We start from the raw sequence: 21151 nt of genomic DNA, 5'->3' as shown, positions 1-21151 counted from the left end.
AAATTTCTTGTGTATGTATTTTCAACAATTGGCACAAAATACATAACAAATACATAAACATAACAAAAAATACAATAAATAATTTAAAAATTATTCATTACATAATACTATATTTTTTTATTGTACTTTCTATAGTTTGAGATATTTTATTCTTGTTTAAAAGCAAAGTATCTCAAAATCACAGATTCGTATGTCTTCATAATAATATATATAAAATATATAATATAATCTTAAAACAAAGGGTTCAATTCTCAATAATAAAATACTCATTTCTCACAAATTATTATTTTTAATTTGATGCGAAATTTTATATATGTTATGAATGAATAAAATCTCACGTTTATTTGGTTACATTAGATATTACGTATCTAACAATTAAATACTTGTATTTCTTACCCTTTATATCTAAATTGCACTTTGACCTGTATCAGATTTTCCTATTTGGAAGTGTGCACATTGATTTTTTTTAGTGATTATAGTCTGATTCGATGGTGGAACAGCCGTTAAGATTAAATATCAGTTAATCTTTAAATGAAAACCTTCATTTAAAAACAAAATTAACTTGAATATAATATTAAAGACATTCTCATGTCTTTAATACATAGGAATAAATTAGAATGCGAATTTAATCATTCAAAATAGGGCCTAGATGCCCTAAAAATATTTTGTTTGTGATTAATTTGATCGATTTTCGTGAGGAGGTACAGCATGCCAATGATAATTCTCAAAAAATAACTTTTTTTTTTTGTTACATTCAACAAAGCTAAAAATTACTTGCCAATTTAAATTGCAGTTCACAAATATATATATATATATATTACTTTTAAGAGCAAAAGTATTTGAAAATCAGGTGTAAGAAAAAGTAATAACTCATTAGTCAAGTTAATAACTCCTTTCCAAAATACGTTAAAACACTTGATATAAGGCAACAGAAGAATGGCATAATGAGATAAGGGGCACCCAAATATGATATTTCCATCCCCTTAATTATTAATAATAATAATAATATTACAATATTAAATTAATGTCCAGCTTGTGGGATTTTCCCTTTATCATATTTCACTTCAAAAATAGTACTATCCTTTTCACATTACTATTGTGTTTCCTCTCTAAGAATGACATTTAATACATCCTTATTCTTTAATATCACTATCCCAATGTGACTTGAAACAATACCATATCCTTGAAATTTAAATAACGATAAAATATACTTATTTCATATAAATAATACAACAATAAAGAATTTGAGAAAGGCTTCCAATAACCTCAATTTAAAAACATTTTAACATTAAATAAAAAGTTATTCCAGATATAGAAATATCAGATAATATATTTTCGATGTAACAGAGCATTCTGATAATAACTTTGAACCCAATATTAAATTATTATCCAATATACAGGAGCTGTAAAAATCATTAAAAAAGAGATCATAACTTAAATAAAAAGAATTCCTCTGTTGAATAAGTATGTAAAAAATATTCCTCTTCACAAATGCAGCAATGCAAGTTATTTACAGGATTTGTAAGTGAAAAGAATAGATGTATTTTTAGTATAATCAATTGGAAGCTCGAAATTTGTGGCTTTAGCTCCAAGATAGGCAGCTCCAACGGCAGAGGAACATGTCAATGTCATAAGCGTACACTTCTCATAATGTCCTTGAATTGCTTCTACAAAACCTAAAAGAAAAAATTTTTTAAAGCATAAAAATAAAATTACATTATCCTTTATGTGCTTAAACTCTGATAAAAGAAGCTTACATCGTACCTTTCTCAAGCAAACACCAACTTTTGAAAACTGAACCAACACAAATAACGGGCAAACCGGTTTCAAGCTCCAACAAATCCTATGAGGGAAAAAAAGTAAAAGATATTGCGCACATCTATTTCAAGATTATTTAATTAAAACATAAACAAATGTTAATAGTATTTAAAAGCAACTTTTATAGCTCTGCTCGCAAAGAAAGCTATTTCTCATTTATAGCTCTGCTAAAGTTTTTAGTCTTAATTTATATATAATATTATTAAAAATGAAAATTTTCATCAAATTCATTACCAGATACCACTACAAGCTAGGAATTAACATTTCCTTAAATTAATCAATTAATTTGAAATAACCAGAATATATACATGTACAAAATTTAAGAACTATAACACACATCAGAGGCAAGTAAAAAATCAGAGGCAGTTTACAATCATGACATTCTAAATCAAGTTCAATAGAAGTGTATAAAAAGATGTTAAATGATAAACTGTTTTATTATTATTATTATTATTATTATTATTAAATGCTTTAAACTGAATCACATTCCATCACAATCTTGTTTAAAATTCGAATTCACAAATTGTTATCAAAAAATTATATATTTTCTAAAATGAAAATTTCAATTTGCTTTGCTTCCACCACATTTCTGTCCTTTTAACATCTTCTGTCCTTTTAACATAATAAGATGATGTAACAAACATGATACATTTAATAAATAATTTTTCACATTAATTACTTCATGGGTGATATTTCCATCATTATTTCATATAATAAACATTTAATTTTATGTAAATAAAGATTCTGGTATTTGAACAAGTGCAGATTTATAATGTTCAAATTTTAATTCTTATTAAAATTTAATCTATCCCTTAAAAATACAACAGATAAAAATGCTTCTATTCCATAATTATAATTTTTTTAAAAACAATTCCAAGAAGATTAGGAAATATTAGATAATTTTAAGACTAATGATAAAAAGGAAAAAATTCGGAATTATTATCAACAGCACATCCATACAAGCAGAAATTGCAATTTTTAAACAACAAAAATCTATCTAGCATTTTATTTGAATACCAAATGAATTTTATTGAACTGTACCATGTTATTTTTGATCTGCTCAATATTCATTTTCCAATTCCACCAGAAAAGATAGTTCAAATAATAAATTCTATAACCATATGCCTCCGAGTCAGATATGTATGACATTATTGTATTTATAAGTTATAAATAAAGTGCTAGAATTCAATAGAAAAATTATATGGAATCCATAAAAATCTTAAATGTTCCATAGATTCCATTCAGGGATAAATTGATAGTTAAACCGACATTTTTCAAAAGAAACAAGAATTTAATATGTGTGAATGAAATAAAAAAATAAAAACTTGTCAGGAATATGCATAAGGAGTGAATAAGTTGATTTTTTTTTAAAAATGCAATAAAAGACATGAAATTTTTAAACGAGCTATTAAGTAAAAGGAAATAAAATTAATTTTTTTAGTTGCTTATTGGGACTTCAAAAACATTCTCTTCATTAATAGATCTTATTAACAATTTTCTTTATTCCATTATCCCTTAAATTATTTTGAAATTAGAAGAGCACTTTTCCTTTGCATTTTAATACAATGGATAAAAAAAATCAATATTTCTATTATCAAATAAACCACGACAAAAACTTAGTTATTAAAAAAATTCTTTTAAATATATTCTAAAGATTTATCTAAAATTAAACACTTACTTTGTGCACTTTGGGCTTTAAAGCCACAACCATTTGTCCTAGAACTTTCCCAGCTTCATAAAACAAATGGCAACAGAGCGGGTCTTTTTCTGTCTTCGCAGCTGACATGAAAAATAAGAACTTGCATAATGAGTACAAACTATAAAAATTAATCCACAAAATATAATCGAATAACTAAGATAATACCAAACACACAAGTTTGATTAAGTTTTTGTCTAAGTGTACATAAATATATATGAATTTTAATTCATTGGAGATGAGAGGTATAATAATGTAAAATAATGTCATTTTTGTACATATTGAAACAATGCAGTACATATTAATGTACAAATCATAATTTTCTTTTGTCAATATTCTGAATTATAAACAGATAAGAAGCCTAACAATTTATTATTCAGAAGACTATTTTTGAGACTAGTCTCATTATATCCACACATCAATGGCAACATTTGAATCAATATTCCCAATTTCTAAGACAATGAGAAAATCAACATTCATTCAAATTAGCATGTAAAAAATAAACAGAAGATCTTTATATGAATCAAGTCTTTGAAATGAATATTTTTCCTGAAACTGTGGCTACTGTATAAAGTGCTACACTTAACTTATAATCACTTAAGAAACTTAAATAGGACCATTAAAAAAATATTTTCAATAAAGCTTTACAAATCCTAGTTTACTTGTCAATAATTATTACAAAACATTTCATAAGACTGGATATAATCTGACAAGAAAATAAGAAAACTGTATCATAAACAGATATGATGCAGACTTAGAACAAAAAATAAACTGTGTCAAACAAACACTGAGAAGTAAATTAAGTATGATTAACCGAACAATAAAATAAATTTATATAAAAAGTGTTTGCACTTTTAAAAATATGGTAGAATTACTAAGTAGAAGTTAACTAATCAATCCAAAGAATGATAGAATTCGATTCCAAAAAAATTGATATCAGTATTTCTGCAGAAGCAGGTCATGCGTGTATATACTAACCACCTTTGGCTTGTTGAAAATGAAAATTTATGGTTAATTTCGATTAAATCTCTAGCACATAATTTGATGTTATCCTCAACAAAATAATTTTAAGCATTGAACTATAGCAAGCATTAAAGCTCCATCCTTTTAATAACTTGCATCTGTTCTGTTAATTGGTCTTTAAAACAATCCTAGTGAAGTCAAGTTCAATGACATTATAGTACTATTAAAAATTTTATTGTTCAATTCATCTAATTTTTAAGGTATAGCAATTTAGTTTTCTTATTTTTCATGTCAATTACACAGATAATAAAAAGAATTTTTCTGCCTTTGCTTTCAGTAACAGAAGAAAAATATTTAATGAAACAATGAAAACAACTTGAGTTCCAAAGAAAATTATTAGCTGAAGAGAAAATTGCACAATATATATAATCAAAAAATTATCAAAGCCTAGGAAAAAATTGCAGATCTAAATCAATATCATTAATAAGAATAAACTTTTTTTAATTTAAAAGAGCAAACATTAGTTTTGAGAAATAATGTTTCTGGGACATCATTGAAAAATGCCTAACCATGCATAATTTTTAATCAATAAGATTCTAATTTTTTTAGAATGAGTTTAGACATGATTTAGACACACACAGACAAAAGGAATAAAATCAAAAAAGCAATTTACCTTCTGCTAATTTAGCACAAAGGCCTGCGAAACTAGTTTTATTAAAATTTGTATAACAGTGCTCCAATATTCCAAATTTATCTACAACCTATGGAATTGGAATCAAAATTTAGACATTTATGATATATGTCAATTTATGAATATATCTATAATAATTATTCAAAAATTACTTCTAAGTTTACATTTTCTGATGTTATCACAATACAAAACTGATTAGCGAAATGTTTTTTTTTTTAAATTATTATTATTTGACCAAAGAAAGCAACTTTATACAAAATAACCACCACTGTAAAAGTTCATGTGAAAGTCAGAATCTGTATGCGAATTCGAAGTTAAAACTAAAAGCTGCAAGAAACTATTTTTCAATCATCAAATTATTTCTACTATTAAATACATCTTTCATTTTTCAGTCATCAAAAGTCAATTTTTTTAAGAGCCTTATTTCAAGTGAGAACATTATTACTGGACAATGTATTCAGTAAATTAAATGGATTTAATCAATGCAATAAAAAATATTTTTAAGGAACAGATTAATTTTTGATTAAATAATAAATGCCCATGCTTATCTTCAATATAGAATTCTCGTGATTTAGCATTTGCCAACAGCTATAAAGGAAAAACGATTTCTTTTTCCCTGAAATTTAAGGCAATTTTATTTATGTAAGAAGAAGCAATTTTTTTTTTAATCATTTAAAAGGTTTTGCATGTTGAATCACAAAAAAATTATCTTATAAAGTTAATTAAAAATAAGAATTTATCTCCGAATCCAGTAATTATGCATCACACAAGTGTAGATTTACAATAAGTTTCTATCAGCCAAAGACCATGCTGATAGCAGAAGAAACTATAGAAATATTTGTTGACGGAATTATATAATTATATCAATGTAATAAAAAATTGTTAAAAACTTTTTTCTTTTAAATTTATATAGTTTTTCTTCTTTTCTTTTTTTTAAGTTTAAACAAGTAAACTTCTTTTCACAACATAAATCATGAAATAATATGCAAAGGCAATCATTTAAAAAAAGAAAAATCCACATATGTTCACATAAAACAACAATATACAATAAAAATACTTATTTCAATTTAAAAGCAATTATAATGTAATAAAAAGAATATTCTAAAGAAATCTTTAATGCATCAAAATACCGTTAAAATAGTATTAAATTAAAAATAAATGTACAAACAAATTTTGTACTTTACTATAACATAGTATGGTAGAGTTGGTTTTTGAAGTTAATACATCATTTTACAACTATTTAAATTTAATTTAGATATTTTCTAAAAAATACACACTGATTGGTATTTGTAGATTAACTGCATGCTAGCAATTAATTGCCAAAGATGCATAGTGTCTATGGACTATACTTTCAAGTGACATGCGTTTGAATCTACAGTTAGCCAATCAAAATCCAAAAGTTTACCAATGACATGGAAGTAATACACAAGTATTTTCTAATGAGTTAAAAAAATATTTCAAATTTGAAACATACTTTGAAATGTTGGAGCATGAGTTCCTTGACTTTAGATGTATCATACGGGCATTTCACTAAATTATCTTCATCATCAAAGACAGTTTTGACAGCTTTTTGGGAAATCCACATAGCTAAATAAAAATATACTTTCAATTATCCTATTTATATCGTAATTATTATAACAAATGCCTAGATAATTCTTTTAGTTGACTTAGAAAAAATTAAGATTAAAATAATTCATTTCAAGCATTTTTATTTGAATTATTACGTACACAAAATGATAATAAAAACATTAGAGAGCTTAATGGAAAAATTGAATGAAAACTGATCAAAGAAAATACTTGATATTATTAGAAGTTAGCATTCTAAGATCAAGTTAAATTATACGATATAAAAAAGCTAATAAAAAAATTCAAGGGGACTGCATTAGTTTTATGAGCAGATAGTTAATGATTATATTTATTTTTAACATATACTTGCTTTTGTAAATAAGGCTAATCATCATTTTTTTAATGTCTACTTTTAAACTATTTTATAAAACAAATCTATTAAATGAGCTAAACAAACTTTCAAAATCATGGAAATCTGTGGAGTCTTTATTGGTGTACGACTGAATAAAAATAGTTATATTTTAACTAACATTTGGAAAACTGCCTAAATCAACTGCAGCATATACTATTATTTGCAATTAGAAGAAATTAACTAATTAAGAAAAGTAAAAATGTTTTGAGGCTCCAAGGGAAGCAGATGTCATAATTTTCCATGATTTGTATTTTCCAAGAACTATACAATGCAATATAGCAAATGGTACAACTGAGACAGAATATGCAAAAGGAGCAATAATATTAAATGAAAAATTACATTCAAATTTATACTTTAATAATAATACATTCAAAGTGTGCAGACCTCTGTCAAGGATTAAGAAATTGAAGGAAACTCATTCCCCTCACATAAATGAAAAGCACAGAAAATTTATGCGCAGTCTATGAAATTTCTAGACCTTCATAAACAGCAATGAAAAAATAAAAAAGAAAAACTTGACAAAGAAAAAAGAAGAGTCCAACAGTAAATTAATTATAATTCTTACAAATGTATAACTATTATAAAAAAAAAATTTGATAAAACTAACTGCCTTTGATACCATTGGTGAACAGGTAACAAAAAGTTCTCAATTATAGCAATATATCATAAGCTCAAATATTTGTATAGCAACAAAAGTATGCTGTTTTCTGATAAAAATACTCCTTGACAATAGGACACATTCATTACCAATTTTGTCATATAAAAGAGATCAATTTGTTGGATCCCTTATCTCTATTAAATATAGAAGAAATGTTACATAATATTAGTTTTGAAAGTCATATAAAAAGATTCTTGACTAAAACTGTACAGTTATAAAAAATAAGATTTAAGATTAATAAAATAAGATTTAAAAGAAAATAAGTTTTAAGATATAAATAAAGAGAAAATATACAAAAATAAACATTTTCCATCTTGCTACAAGTTTTGTTCATTTTCTTTAATTTTATTTTATATTTTTTTCTTTATTTTGTTGTTTGCTTTTAAAATTCTATTTTATGGTTTATCATTTATATTTTCAAATATATTCTATATAAGATGCGCCAAAATCTTATATTTTATATCTTATATTTATCTTAATCACTAAGTTTTGATGAATAAAATCTTATCAGTCTTTGACTAAATAAAAATACTCATTAATAGTTATTAAATACCGAGTAGCATTTAAATAATATCAATTACTAAACATATCAATATAGTTATATAGATTTGAAAAGTAAATTACAGTATAATTTTTAAAACATTGTAGTAGGAAGAAAATGAGCACCAGAAGCTTCATCGCCCAGTAAATGTCCCCACCCACCACAACGGGCAGAGGTCCCATCAGGATTGAGCAACAAGGAATTAGATCCAGTTCCTGCGATTAGAACTATGCCACCTAAAAAAAAAAAAAAAATGTTACATGGAATTAGTTTAGAACTGTCAAAAAAAAAAAAATCTCAGCACTTGTGAACTAAGAATAAATAATTATAAAGAAATTAAAAATATAAAATTTACAAAAGATAAGATCTACAAATATTTTCTTATCTGATGCACAACAAAAGAATTTGAAGCATATCATTCAGCAAGATATATCATGAAAAAGCAGTATAGTTATATATATATATATATATATAAATGCACACAATATATTATACTATATATTGTACAAATATTAATATAAAATACATATAAAACATACATATAAATAAACCAAACTTGCAGTTCAAAGAGGTTTCAAAATTACAATTGAAGTACTCTACTAATTTCACACAAACTATAATTGTGTTTTCACAAATGCATTTACACATTAACTGAATCGAAATTCATTTTAAAAATTATTATCTGACAAAAATCTCAAACTTATTTTCATGTATTTGGCAGAATGAAAAGAAAAAATGCAGGAGAGAAATATAACCTAAAAATATTTATTTACATTTAAGCAAGTGGGCTGGAAACAATATGCCATTAATTTTTTTTAATTTGCATTTTTAATTGATCTTTTAAAGCTTTAATTTCCAAAACTATTTGATCTTGTTATGCATTGAAAACTTCTGTGGCGTAGAAACTATTTTTTGCAATTTTCATCTTTTAATTTTAAATTGTTTAGTTCATTTATCTGTAATGCATTTCTTTCACTTATTCTTTATCAATTTGAGCTTACTATCTTTGTTCATCTCTGTTTTCGAAACAGCATGCTATTTTTTTTTACACATAATTCAAATTCTTTTGAGATTTGAAAATTCTCTATTCCACTTCAATTTTAAATTCATTTAATCAAACATTAAAACATGAATTTCATCTTTAAGGTTTTGAACTTCAATATTTATTTTTGTTCAAATTTTCAACTTATTAAATATTTTGATAAAAACTCATCAATTTGATTCTTGAATAATTACAACTCCTCAAATTTTATTGAATTCCAAGCCGCATCAATCAATAAGTTATTAAATTAGAATCTCAAATTTCTCTCGAAGTTGCTTGCAATTTGCAAGAACAGATTTCTCCATGATATAATAGGAATAGATTTGTCTGTTCTTAATCTGGATGCTTATCTATCTCTCTTGATAGACCATTCTGTTAGATCAATAGAAGTTATACTCCTATTAAATGCATAATAGAGATTAAACCTTTCCAGGTTTCTTTACAAAATACTACTTCTGCATTAATATAAAATTCATACAATAAGGTTCAAGGTTAGCTGTTTTCCGCATTCCCTTTTTTTGGTTAGTAAGTCTTCTCAATATTCCAAAGAATCTCAAAGTAAAGTTGCTAAGATCAATATACAAATGTTTGTTAAATAAACTTAAAAATGATATTTACAGTTATTAGGTTTTAAAGAACATTTTTCATAACTCTGAAAGTTTTCAAACAGCCAGTGAACATCATTTTCATATTCTATGCAAAAATTCAACTAAGTGAAAATTTCTAACTAAAACTAAACTCAGTGGCATGACAGCCCATGTGGGTCAAGGTCTACAGTGCCCATAAAATATATTCTAGAATGTTAAAAAATGGTTTGATAATTTTCATTAATGACTAAATAAACCTCAATTGGAAACAGAGTCAAATGTTTGCTTCTGCTTTCAACAAATTTAAAATATACATTTTTTGCCGAAAGATTTCCTTTTTCAATATTTTGAATATATAGCTTCAAATCATTCTATATTTCCATTGCTCAATTAGCAGCAAATGCATTCTTTAAAAATCTGATTTTGCAAAAATCGCTAGAAAGATTTATTAAGTAGAAAATTTTCACTCTCTGAAAATTGTAAGCTGTCCTTCCTTCTCACTTGTTATTTTTTCAATAATAATACACATTGAATAAGAAGAGATTCAATATCTGTGTATACTATTTTGTGATTTCTAAATCAGCCAATTCTAATATACAGGCTAAGCTACTTACATATGTTAACAAAGTTGAAAATTCTTTTTGCATTTTATTATTCAATTAATAAAAACCCTCCAGTTTACTGGTGGGCTATCCATTCAGATAAAACTTTTCACAAAACTAATTTTTCTGTAGAATTATGAAGGTCTAAATATATCTTCAGCTGTTAATTTGTTTACGAAAACTGAAGCTACATATCTGGTTTTAATTTCCTTTTTTTGATTCTAAAAATGCATATGAAAATACATCTACAAAGATCTCAAATTTTTGATTATATACACTGAAATCAGCCAGATTTTAATTAAAACACCCTTAACGAATTTAACAATACTAAATGAAATTAAGTAACATTCTGTTGATCCGCAGAAGAATTTTAGGGCAATCTTGCCATCTAGAAACATGTTACAGAACAAATTTGAAAATTTAAAACAAATATGCAGATAATTCTCTATGCATTTCTAAGACCATTTGAAATATGTGAAGAAATAATGATCAATGAAAGGGTATTATCTCTAGTTGCTGGATCAGCTGAAGATTCTTTGATAGGCATGGCAGTAATGCCCCCTCCCCTCTCTTCTAAAGTGCACAGAAAGAAATGATTCGTGATTGACAGCATTCTCATATCAACAGCCATTTTTGTGAAGGTGAAATATCAAGGCAAAGTCAAGTTACAAACATGTTGTCTCTTCTTTCTCCCCCAAAATAGTAGGACTACTTTTTGCCTATTTTTAAGGACTTTTCAAGGATCCAATAGATAAAAAATCAAATACTTTTCTGGGGCCCCAAGTTCAGCAAAATACAATTCAATGATTCTTCAAGGTTTTCCAAGGATCGTGGAAGCCCTGTAAATGAATATTGTTTTTGTTATGGTAAATTCCAACGTTTTTACACATTTCATTAGAGTAAATCCAATCTCTCTTAGTGACACAGCAAGAATTATGTTCTTCCATCATCTTGTGAAAAATAGTGATAAACTACAATGCTGAAATACTGTTTATTTAAAGGCAACTACTTGAAGAAAATTGAAATACTACTGCTTTTTCTAGCCGCATTTGAACAGAAAAATCATATCAGTATGATCTGGGACAGGAAAACAAACCAAGTTAAAACCTGAAATCACTTAAATATTATCACAATGACACACTAAATTTAAACATCTCATTTTAAAACAGCAATGCACATCTCTGAATCAGAAATTTATAGATTAAAAATAGATAGTTTGAATAGTCAGAAATATAATAAAATCCTTACTTTATTTTAAAACTAAGACAACATTATTTACACTTCAAAAAATTATAAAAAGAATTAAGATTTCCACATTTACTTCAATCTGCAATTGAAATAACATTATTCTATAAATGAAGATTTAGAATTAAAGATTCAAAACATACCTTCTATCATCATAACGAAGTAATAAAAAATAGCATTATTTTTTTATTTCAATTAGTTTTTCAGAAATATTAATACAAAAGTAAAACATAAGAATGAATAAAGATAATGATGAAAATAATGAGAATAGATAAGCATGTCACTAATTTTTCAGGACAAAAAAATCATGTCATTCATTATATTATTTAGAAAATAATTAAAAAGGCAAACAATATGAAATATCAAAATAAATATCAACATATATGCAATCTTAACACAAAAGAACACAAATCTATTCTGAAAAGGAAAGATGTTAATGGCTTTTCAACTTTGTTAGAACAACGAATATAATAATGAATTTATTTAATGACTTTCAAATGTTAAAATGGCTTTCACAAAAACTTTATGAATTTTAGAACCAAATATGCTTATAAAATTTTAATGCTAAATATTTATTACAAATTACAAAGCAATTAAATTACATTATTCAACAAAAAAAAAACAAGAATTAAATCTTCTAAAGAATAGAAATAAATCTACCATTAATTATAAAAAAAAGTCAGATACTAGTTATCAGTTTTAATAAATGCCATTTTAAACTGAAATATTGAAAATATCATTCGATTAATCAGTTCCCTAACTATTTTCTTCTATTTTTATTTATTAATTTTTCATTTTCATTTGATCTGTTTTGAGAAAGATTAAACAAAAATCAAACAATTTAAACAGAAGTCATTCTTTTAAGAAAATAATAATCAAAATTAGTCGCTAAATGATTTTCAAGAATTCAATTTTCTGTTTATTTATAATATGTTACTAACTGATTTTTCTTTTTAATTACCTTTAAGACCTGCTGTATATACAGGACCAACTGTGTCACTTGCAACATGGCAGCTTTTTATCATGTCTGGATGTTTTCTCACAAAAATTCTTTCAAATTCTCGATTTGCGTCCTCCTCTTCACAACCACTCATGCATAGACCCTACAGAATTAGAAAGAGACAATCAACAATTAATAAATTGCAAATACATCTGAAAAACTAATAATTTACAATTATAATTATACTATTTTTAAAAGTTTCTGGAAAAAAGATAATCATTGATAATTTTAAAAATGCTAACTTAAATTCAAATTAAGTATTGTAATCGTTTTATCATTCATGGGCAGATTATTTGCGATTGTTAATCATAGTAATAAGTAGAAAAGAGTAGCTTTAACACAATAAGGGTTTTTTTTTTTTGTTTTTTTTTGTTAAAAAGTAACCCTTCAAACTTTGCAAGTGCAAAAATATATTGTTTATTGTGTCATAATAGCATGTTGGGTGCCCTCAATAAATAAAAATAGTTTTAAGGAATTTCTGTTAGTTTATGTTCTCTTCTAATCATTCTCTAAATTATGCACAATCGCTCATAATCTTATTCCACAAATAGTTAGATGTTAGATAATTGTATAGTTATATATTATTTTTCAAAGAAATGTGCTACACTTTTTACTTTCTGATGAAATAAGTCTTTTTTTAAAAAAACTATTACATACTTAAAATTAAATTTTAAAGAAATGTAGAAAAAGAGTAGAAATGTGCTTTGCTATTGTAATAATTTAGTAAAATAATCAAACAAATAATTCATATAAATATAAATCAATTCAAACATCGTAATTATAAATTTTTAAGGTTTAAGAATAATTACCAAATTTTTTTGTTATAGTACACTACATTCCATATATTCATAATGTTCATAGTTCATACAATCCACTGTAAACTTTCTCAGCTTCTAATACAATGAAAACATTGCATTATAAATATTATAAGAAAAAGAAAATATTTTTATTTTTATAAATTTTACCATCAATTCAGGAATAATCAACAGGATTTTGAAGACAACCAAATCCATTATAACAACATTCTTGCATTCAAGATATCAGAGAAGAGTACAAAAAGGAAAAAAAGTTGGGTAGTTTCAATATTTTTTCAGAAAATTAAATTTTTTGGAAGAATTGCAAGCTATCAATTTGAATGATGATAAACTGTTTGTCAAAATTAATAGAAAAAAGCAGAACCCATTGTTAATAAATTATATCACATGAAAATATTTTGAGATCGTGACATTCAACACAAAACCATAAAAATTATATTAAATTTTTAAAAAAAGACAATGAAACGATTTTGTTTCTATATTATGAATACATAAATCAAAGAATTTAATTTCATCATCCTCTTGAAGAATACAAATTACTAAAATAAGGTATAAGACATTTATTTGAAAGTAAAAGTTGAAAATGCTAAATCATTGAGACCTGTTATACATTCTTAATCATATAACAAAATACTCTTTTCAGACACATAGCAAAATATTTCTATTCTTTGTACAACAGGAATGGATGAACAATGAAACTAACATATAATGTAAATTATAAAAATTTGCAAATAAAAAATATTATAAAATGAAGAAACAATTATTGCAATAGTTAACTACACTAAATATTATAAAATAATACTCAAAATTGGAATTTTTCAAATACAACTCTAAAATTAGATCAAGAATAATTCTTGAGCAATTATTCCATGAAATCAATATTTGAGCTCTACAAAACATTTTGAAATTCCAATTTTAATCAATAATACTTATAGAGCCATGTTCATAATTTTAGCATATTCTACAAAATTGATTTTAAATTTCAAATCTGTATTAATTTCAGAAACATACAGTAATTTAAATTATAAAAACATCTGATAACACAGCACTTACTTCTTTTATAAAGAAAAATTCTTTTCCACCACAAATTAAACTCACTTTACAGATTTATTGTCTTTATAAAGCCCAAAACTCCTGACTTTTTGTTTTTTGTTTTAAGCTTATCACAAGTTATGTAGAGCAAATTTCAATATTTTCTCTCTTATCATTATCTTATCTATTATTAGTTATCTTTTTTTACATGTACTTCAAAGAATTTTATCTACATTTAAAATTCTTTAAATGCTGGCTTTAACATACTAACGACTGCATGCTTAATGTCTATTAGAAAGAAATGATTCCTTTTTTTCCTACAATTTTTTTTTTAGTTTTTAAATGCAATTCAACAATAGTTGAAACAATAACTGAGAGAAAAAAACCTGATACACAAATTTTTATCTATAATAAAATAAATTTTACTTATAATAAGTAATAAAAGTAAGTAATTTCTAAGTAATAAAAGTAATTTCTAAATAATAAAAAGGAAATGCATAGTACACATCAAAACAAATCAGCAATAACAAATTATATAAACATTTCCATATTAATAGAGAATATCCAAATCATTATGTATTCATATTTTTCATCAAACAGAGCTTTGAATAACATCAATACATATAAATAAACCCATTTTTATGAAATTTGTCAGTATAGATATATTAAAAATTACTATCTTCAAGATATATAAAGTAATTTTATTAGTTCTTTTGTATGAAAAAAATCCTGTCTTAATTATTCCAGTTAAAATTTAGTTAGTACCATTTCTATAGATTAATATGGATTAATTATAAATAGAAGTGTTACAAATCATAGCATATCACTTCACAAGAGAAGAATCTAACAAAGAATGAATGAACTAATTAATGCTACAAGGATATATATTCAGGCATGCTGTCTTGAAGTTAACCATGTATTGTGATTATGAATCCATACGCAATCATATCCAATACGTTCCATGAAATTCAGGTTTATAAATTTAAAGGCCAATTTATGAGCTGTAAATATCCAGAATGTTTCACAAACTAAACAAACAATAAGAGTCAATGATATGGAGAATTAACTATCTAAAATTTTAAAAAATCAAATCACTAAAGGGATGTAAATTTTCTAAGCAGCTGAACATAAGAATTTTTCATCAACTGCTACTTTATTATCAGACAATCCAATATGTACTTGGAAAACAGTTTTCCAAGCAATTATAGAACTATTACAAATAGATAAATTTTAAATTGATACGTCTGTTCATACTGATAAATCGGTAAGTAACATTCACAGTTTAATAGGGAGATGACCAGAATGCTGGTGAAATCACAAATGAGCTCAATCATCATTAGAGAGATTACTCACTCATCAGATCACAATGGCTTTACCCGATTATTTAGGATCCAATCCATTTGATCCTGAAATGTGATCCATTTGATTTAATTTGAATCCATAGGAAGTATGAAAGACATGATTAATTATACAGTCATTTTTACATTCAACTAGATGAAATATACCATATCTGCCCAGAAGAATTTGATGTTTGTGGCTTAAAAGTATTTAGCAAATGAAATGAAAATGCTTCATTTTTTAGAATGCACTGACCCTAATAATTTTATATTGTTTAACATTTTTTTTTTATTTTATTGGACAATCATAAAGACATACAAATAATTATTTACTTTTTTTTATACCTGTGCTGCTCTTTGTATATATAGGACAAGAGTACTTGATATTTTCAAGATTCCTGGTATTCGAACAATTTGTTTTCAAAAATCACATAATATGAGAAGTAGCCCATTTGGTAACCAAGTGTGTCAAATGAAGTAGCCTAATTGGCAATAATTTAACTGAATTAATACCTATCTAAAATAGACTCCTTGTATGATAACCTGTTTCTATAGTGACTGACATAAATGAAGTCATTTGGACATTCTCGTGGTGGACAGACAATAATTCCTCCCACAAGGCATTTTTAATAGAATTTTGACACCAAATAGCAAGAAATTTTAAAACCTTAATATTTGAAATGCTATATTCTATGCTCAAAATCATTTTTTTCTCGCTAAATTTGTTAAGTCTTATTGGATAATCATTATTATGTTTTCAATGTTTTGCAATTTTCATATTATTCAATTTTCAAAAATCCAACACTGAATTAGAAAATGTAGCACAGACTGCAAATCAATTCGTAACAGTTTTCTACTACAAACCAAATATCACTTAAAAATCTGCCTGCTGCTTCCTTTGACTTTGGACATTTTAGTGCAATATATTACCATAACATTCAATTATTTATTGCAAAAATATCTAACATTAGTTACAATCATATTACATAATTTATATCAATAGTTATCTGCTTTATTGCAAAAATAAGTTAATCTATTCAAAAACACAACATATAGATATTCAAAATAGTTCAATGTCAAATAGTAAAGTTATACTCAAATTACATAGAAGAAAACTATGTTTTATCTCATGCTTATTGAATTAGGAACATCCTCTGCAATTTACATATATATGCCAAGTTAATATATTAATAAAAATAATAATAAAAAAGGTTCTAATAAAAAAGTTACTTTACCAATCCATCTAAAACTTTTTCTCTCTTTATTCCAGCATCTTCTTTGGCTTTTTCAATCATGTCTGCAAGTCTCATTTGACATTCTTCAATTCCTGAAAGCTGAAACAGATTTATATTACAATTCTAATAGGATAGACTAGTCATATATTAAAATTATAGATTTAGTAATATCAATAGTTTTAAAAACAAGGTTTAAGGGCAATTCTAAATAAAATGGTCATTGACAAAGTTTCATTATTTCCAAAATTAATGGACAACTAAAAGTTATATTATGTCATATTATAGCATTCCAATTTTTAACATGGGAAAATAACAGTTTTTCCTCACAAACACAAAATAGATATTTAGAAAATAAAGAAATATCTTGCATGCCAATTACACTGAAGTTTGTAAACTAACTACTTAATCAAAATAATTCGAATTTCTACTTAAATTTTTAAATACACTAGTTAATTTATTCTGAAAGAGCTAGGAAGAACACTCATGTTAAGAATGAAACAAAAAAATGAAGTTAATATACAGGAATAAAAACAGTTTTTCAAAAAGTTTTGATGAAATGCTTTAAAATAAGATGAACTCATTCTTCGAAAGAAATCAGCATAAAGTTCTCTCGGTCATCCTTTTTTTTTATGATATCCTAAAGGTCACATTGTAATAATTAAGAAGCTTTTATTTAACATATATTTCTTTATTTTTTTCAATAAACTAATTTCTCTTATGCTTACAGGCATTACTTTTATAATATCTACTAAATTTATCATTACTTAATCATACCTAATCTGTAGTTTACATACAAATTTCAAGAATTACAATGCATAGTTCTGAATTTAATTATAACAAATAGGAGCCTTTATTATGGTTTTTTATTTGTGTTTAAAATTATTTTTTAGACAATCAAGTTAGAAAAGGATGGAAGAACATGCACTGCATTTCTCAAAGCAAAGTTCACTATTTATCACATTTAGTGCACATGGTATTCAAGTATTTAAATTTGCACATAAAATCTATATTCTAAAAACTTGCTCATAGTACTTTTCCAAAATTATTAAAATCTAACCATTACAAATTCTTAGACCATTTTTTGAATATGCACAACTTAGGTTTTCATATCAAAATATAGCAAAGAATAAGAGTTGGGAAAATTAAAACATATAGAAAACTTAGAAATAAACAATTTCTTGCTGTATTTGATTTAATACATTTGATTTAATTTTTAATTTATACAATAACCATGTTTTTGAAACTTTTTTGATATGATTTTAAACTCTTAAAAGTATAAATAAAAGTTATTTATTTAGCTACAAATGAGAATGGCAAGTTATTTTAGAATAAAGAATATAATCTAATACCTGAGAAGTTGATTAAAGAAAGAGATTAAAATTGTAAATCAAAAAAAATCTTAATACAAAAAAAAAACAGAATAAGTAATATTATTATAGGATGAAGTACCAAAACATTAATAAGGCAAAGAATTTTATTAAAAGCAATATTAAAAATTGTGCAAATAGTAATTACATATTTTCTAACAAGACTCAATCATTTTAACATTAACCATATAAATAGATCCTATTGCCAAATTTAATTATAACGATTTTATGATAACAAATATTACTTTTTTTTATACATTTCTTATGCTAAAATACCTGTCGCATATTTTATACCCTACATCTTTGAAAATAAACAGCAAAATGTCTCCAAAGCCAAACTTCTTTCAAGTATTGCGCTTAGAAACGTAACACTTATTGTATTTATTGTACTCTAATGCTTAAATAGTACAATACTACTCTTTCATAAAGAATTATTATTCTGTACGAAAAAATACAAATATACATTTATTTAACGACCAACTTTCAATAGAATTTTAATAAAAAATTCACGTGTAACAAAAAATAAAATAAAAAATATGATTTCAAATAACCAAACTTGATAACTACGCTTAAAAAGAATTGTCATAAATTAGTAACTATAATGAGTGAATCGGAAATTATTCCTCACCAAGTAGTTACAAGCTGGGCCTGTTAGTTTAAGTAAAATATCCCCTTTCTCCGATACCAATACCATTTGGGAAACGGATGCACCGCTGAAACAAAATAATACGATTAACCAAACAAATAATAAGAATATAGGAGCAGAAAAAAAGCAAACTAAATTATTCTTCACTCACCCCTCAACACCACAGAATATTCTTCCGTTCATATTTTCTAACTAAAACAGTTGTGGGCCGCACCGAATTCACTTTTAAAATCTCAAAGCCGCACTACCGGTTCCGAAGTTAATCAGGTTTTGGAAAAAGGCTGAAGAATTTAAAGGTTTCTAGGTCATTGGTCAGATAAAATGATTTATCGTCACCCTCTAATACTAAATAGAATAAAAAGGAAATCTAACATAGTTACATACATTAGAAAATGAAAGTGAAACTACCTGCTTGAATTTGTTTTGATTTTGGGAGCTGTAGCATGTTGCCAAATATATGAAACATTGGAACAAATTTATTATTTATGTATTACGTATTTAAACTTTGAAGAGTGTCTGTGAACTCTACTTTTATTTTCATGCCTAAAATCTTTATACTGATTACTTAAAATTTTTTGTTGACTAATTAATTACGAGTAAAATGATATCGGAGTGCAAGGTCGTGTATCGATAGCTAATAAATGCAGAAAGTAAAAATTGGACTACTGCGCATGCCTTTGAAAGACACGGTCTGATTCTAGCATTTTTTACTGAAGTTGTTTATCGTCCTGCAGATCACGCAGACTATTTTTACGTATTTTTAAAAATAACTCAGTGTAGAGAAACAAGCTGTCATTCTGCTTTTTATTTATTAGTTTTCTCAAGATACTATATTTTGTACTGAAACTCAGATCTCACTCCGAAAAAAAAAAGCAATGCTTACATTAGTGAACAGAAAGTAAATTTCCGACGAAATGCTAATTAGTTGCCACTAAAATTAGCAATAATTAAATTCTTTTATACCTAATTATATAAAAATTGAAATATTAAATAAAGAGTAGGAAATATTTGTTTATACAACAGATGCCGTAATTATTATCTATACTTATAATAAAGCTCAATGTGTGTGTGTGTGTGAGTGTGTGTGTGTTGGCGCTCTACAGGTCAGACCGTTCGACCAACAGCTACGAAATTTGGCACGTGTATACCTTGACGGCCGGAAATGTGCACCTCGGGGTTATTTTTTCGAATTTTTAATTAAAATTTTATTTATTTAAAAAATAAGCGAAATTTTAGCATGTTTCTGCTATAACTTCCGAAAATATTACCGCACAAAAAAGATTTTTACATCAAGTTAAAGATCAAAAAATTATCTTTTAAATGATACCAATGTTTTAACCTTAAAATGAAATATCTATTTTTAATTAATTTTTAAATAAATAATTTAACTATATTTTTCAACAATTTTTTTCGTACAAAATAAAAATAAAATTTAAGCTGTACGAGCACGTTTCGCATTCATGGGGAAAAAATTAGCTTTTTTCAAAGTGTTGCCATCACATCGATTAAAGCTCCATTTAAAAATAAATTAAATCTTTTTGGAAATGAAATCTGCAAAAATATGAGTTTCGTCACGTGTCTGTAATAAGTGTGTCGTCACGTGTCTGTATAATTTTTTTCTAAAAAATAAATTCAAGAAAAATTATTTTATGATCTTTTACATTATCTGTATTATTAATCCAATAAATCAGTTTTATTTTAAGGCAAGTTTTGTTTAATATGAACAGGATATCCATTCAAATCAGGGGCACACTGCTAATTTGTAAACCTTTAGTAATAGACACAGATCTTCTAATGGAAAATGGAAAAAAAAATGGAAAAAATAATGGAAAATGATTATATTTTATGTAACTTGATCCAATAAATACTCTAATATATAACGAATTTTTGATTTTACA

The 21151-nt window shown here is 25.4% G+C and overlaps 1 protein-coding gene across 3 annotated transcripts; it reads right to left on the bottom strand.

Annotated features, from left to right (window-relative positions):
- Window positions 1–89: 89 nt before the first annotated feature.
- On the bottom strand, window positions 90–19758 carry LOC129966670 (N-acetyl-D-glucosamine kinase-like). Of its 3 annotated transcripts, none has more exons than XM_056081183.1 (11): window positions 19662–19758; window positions 19405–19534; window positions 19236–19320; window positions 17241–17339; window positions 12783–12924; window positions 8471–8581; window positions 6643–6755; window positions 5151–5238; window positions 3497–3597; window positions 1765–1843; window positions 90–1676 (listed from the first exon to the last, which is right to left on the bottom strand). In XM_056081183.1, the coding sequence occupies exons 2-11, from the start codon at window positions 19434–19436 to the stop codon at window positions 1507–1509; spliced, it is 1020 nt and encodes a 339-aa protein (XP_055937158.1). In that variant the 5' UTR covers window positions 19437–19534; window positions 19662–19758; the 3' UTR covers window positions 90–1506. The 3 variants fall into 3 exon arrangements, with proteins under 3 accessions (XP_055937158.1, XP_055937157.1, XP_055937156.1); XM_056081182.1 differs by having other exon boundaries at window positions 19638–19676; XM_056081181.1 differs by lacking the exon at window positions 19662–19758 and having other exon boundaries at window positions 19405–19653.
- Between the last annotated feature and the right edge of the window lie 1393 nt (window positions 19759–21151).

The sequence above is a fragment of the Argiope bruennichi genome, chromosome 4, assembly GCF_947563725.1.
Source record: "Argiope bruennichi chromosome 4, qqArgBrue1.1, whole genome shotgun sequence".
NCBI classification, from domain to species: Eukaryota; Metazoa; Arthropoda; class Arachnida; order Araneae; family Araneidae; genus Argiope; species Argiope bruennichi.
This window is presented reverse-complemented; position numbering and strand designations above follow the sequence as displayed.

What these genes read in the sequence shown, in the direction of transcription:
- LOC129966670 (XM_056081183.1), bottom strand. Translation starts at nt 19,436, where the DNA reads ATGAACGGAAGAATATTCTGTGGTGTTGAGGG. An exon ending in ACTGGGCGATGAAGCTTCTG is followed by an intron (nt 6,756 to 8,470) that starts GTGCTCATTTTC and finishes ATTTTTATTTAG; the next exon opens with CTATGTGGATTTCCCAAAAA. An exon ending in TTGGTGTTTGCTTGAGAAAG is followed by an intron (nt 1,677 to 1,764) that starts GTACGATGTAAG and finishes TTTTTCTTTTAG; the next exon opens with GTTTTGTAGAAGCAATTCAA.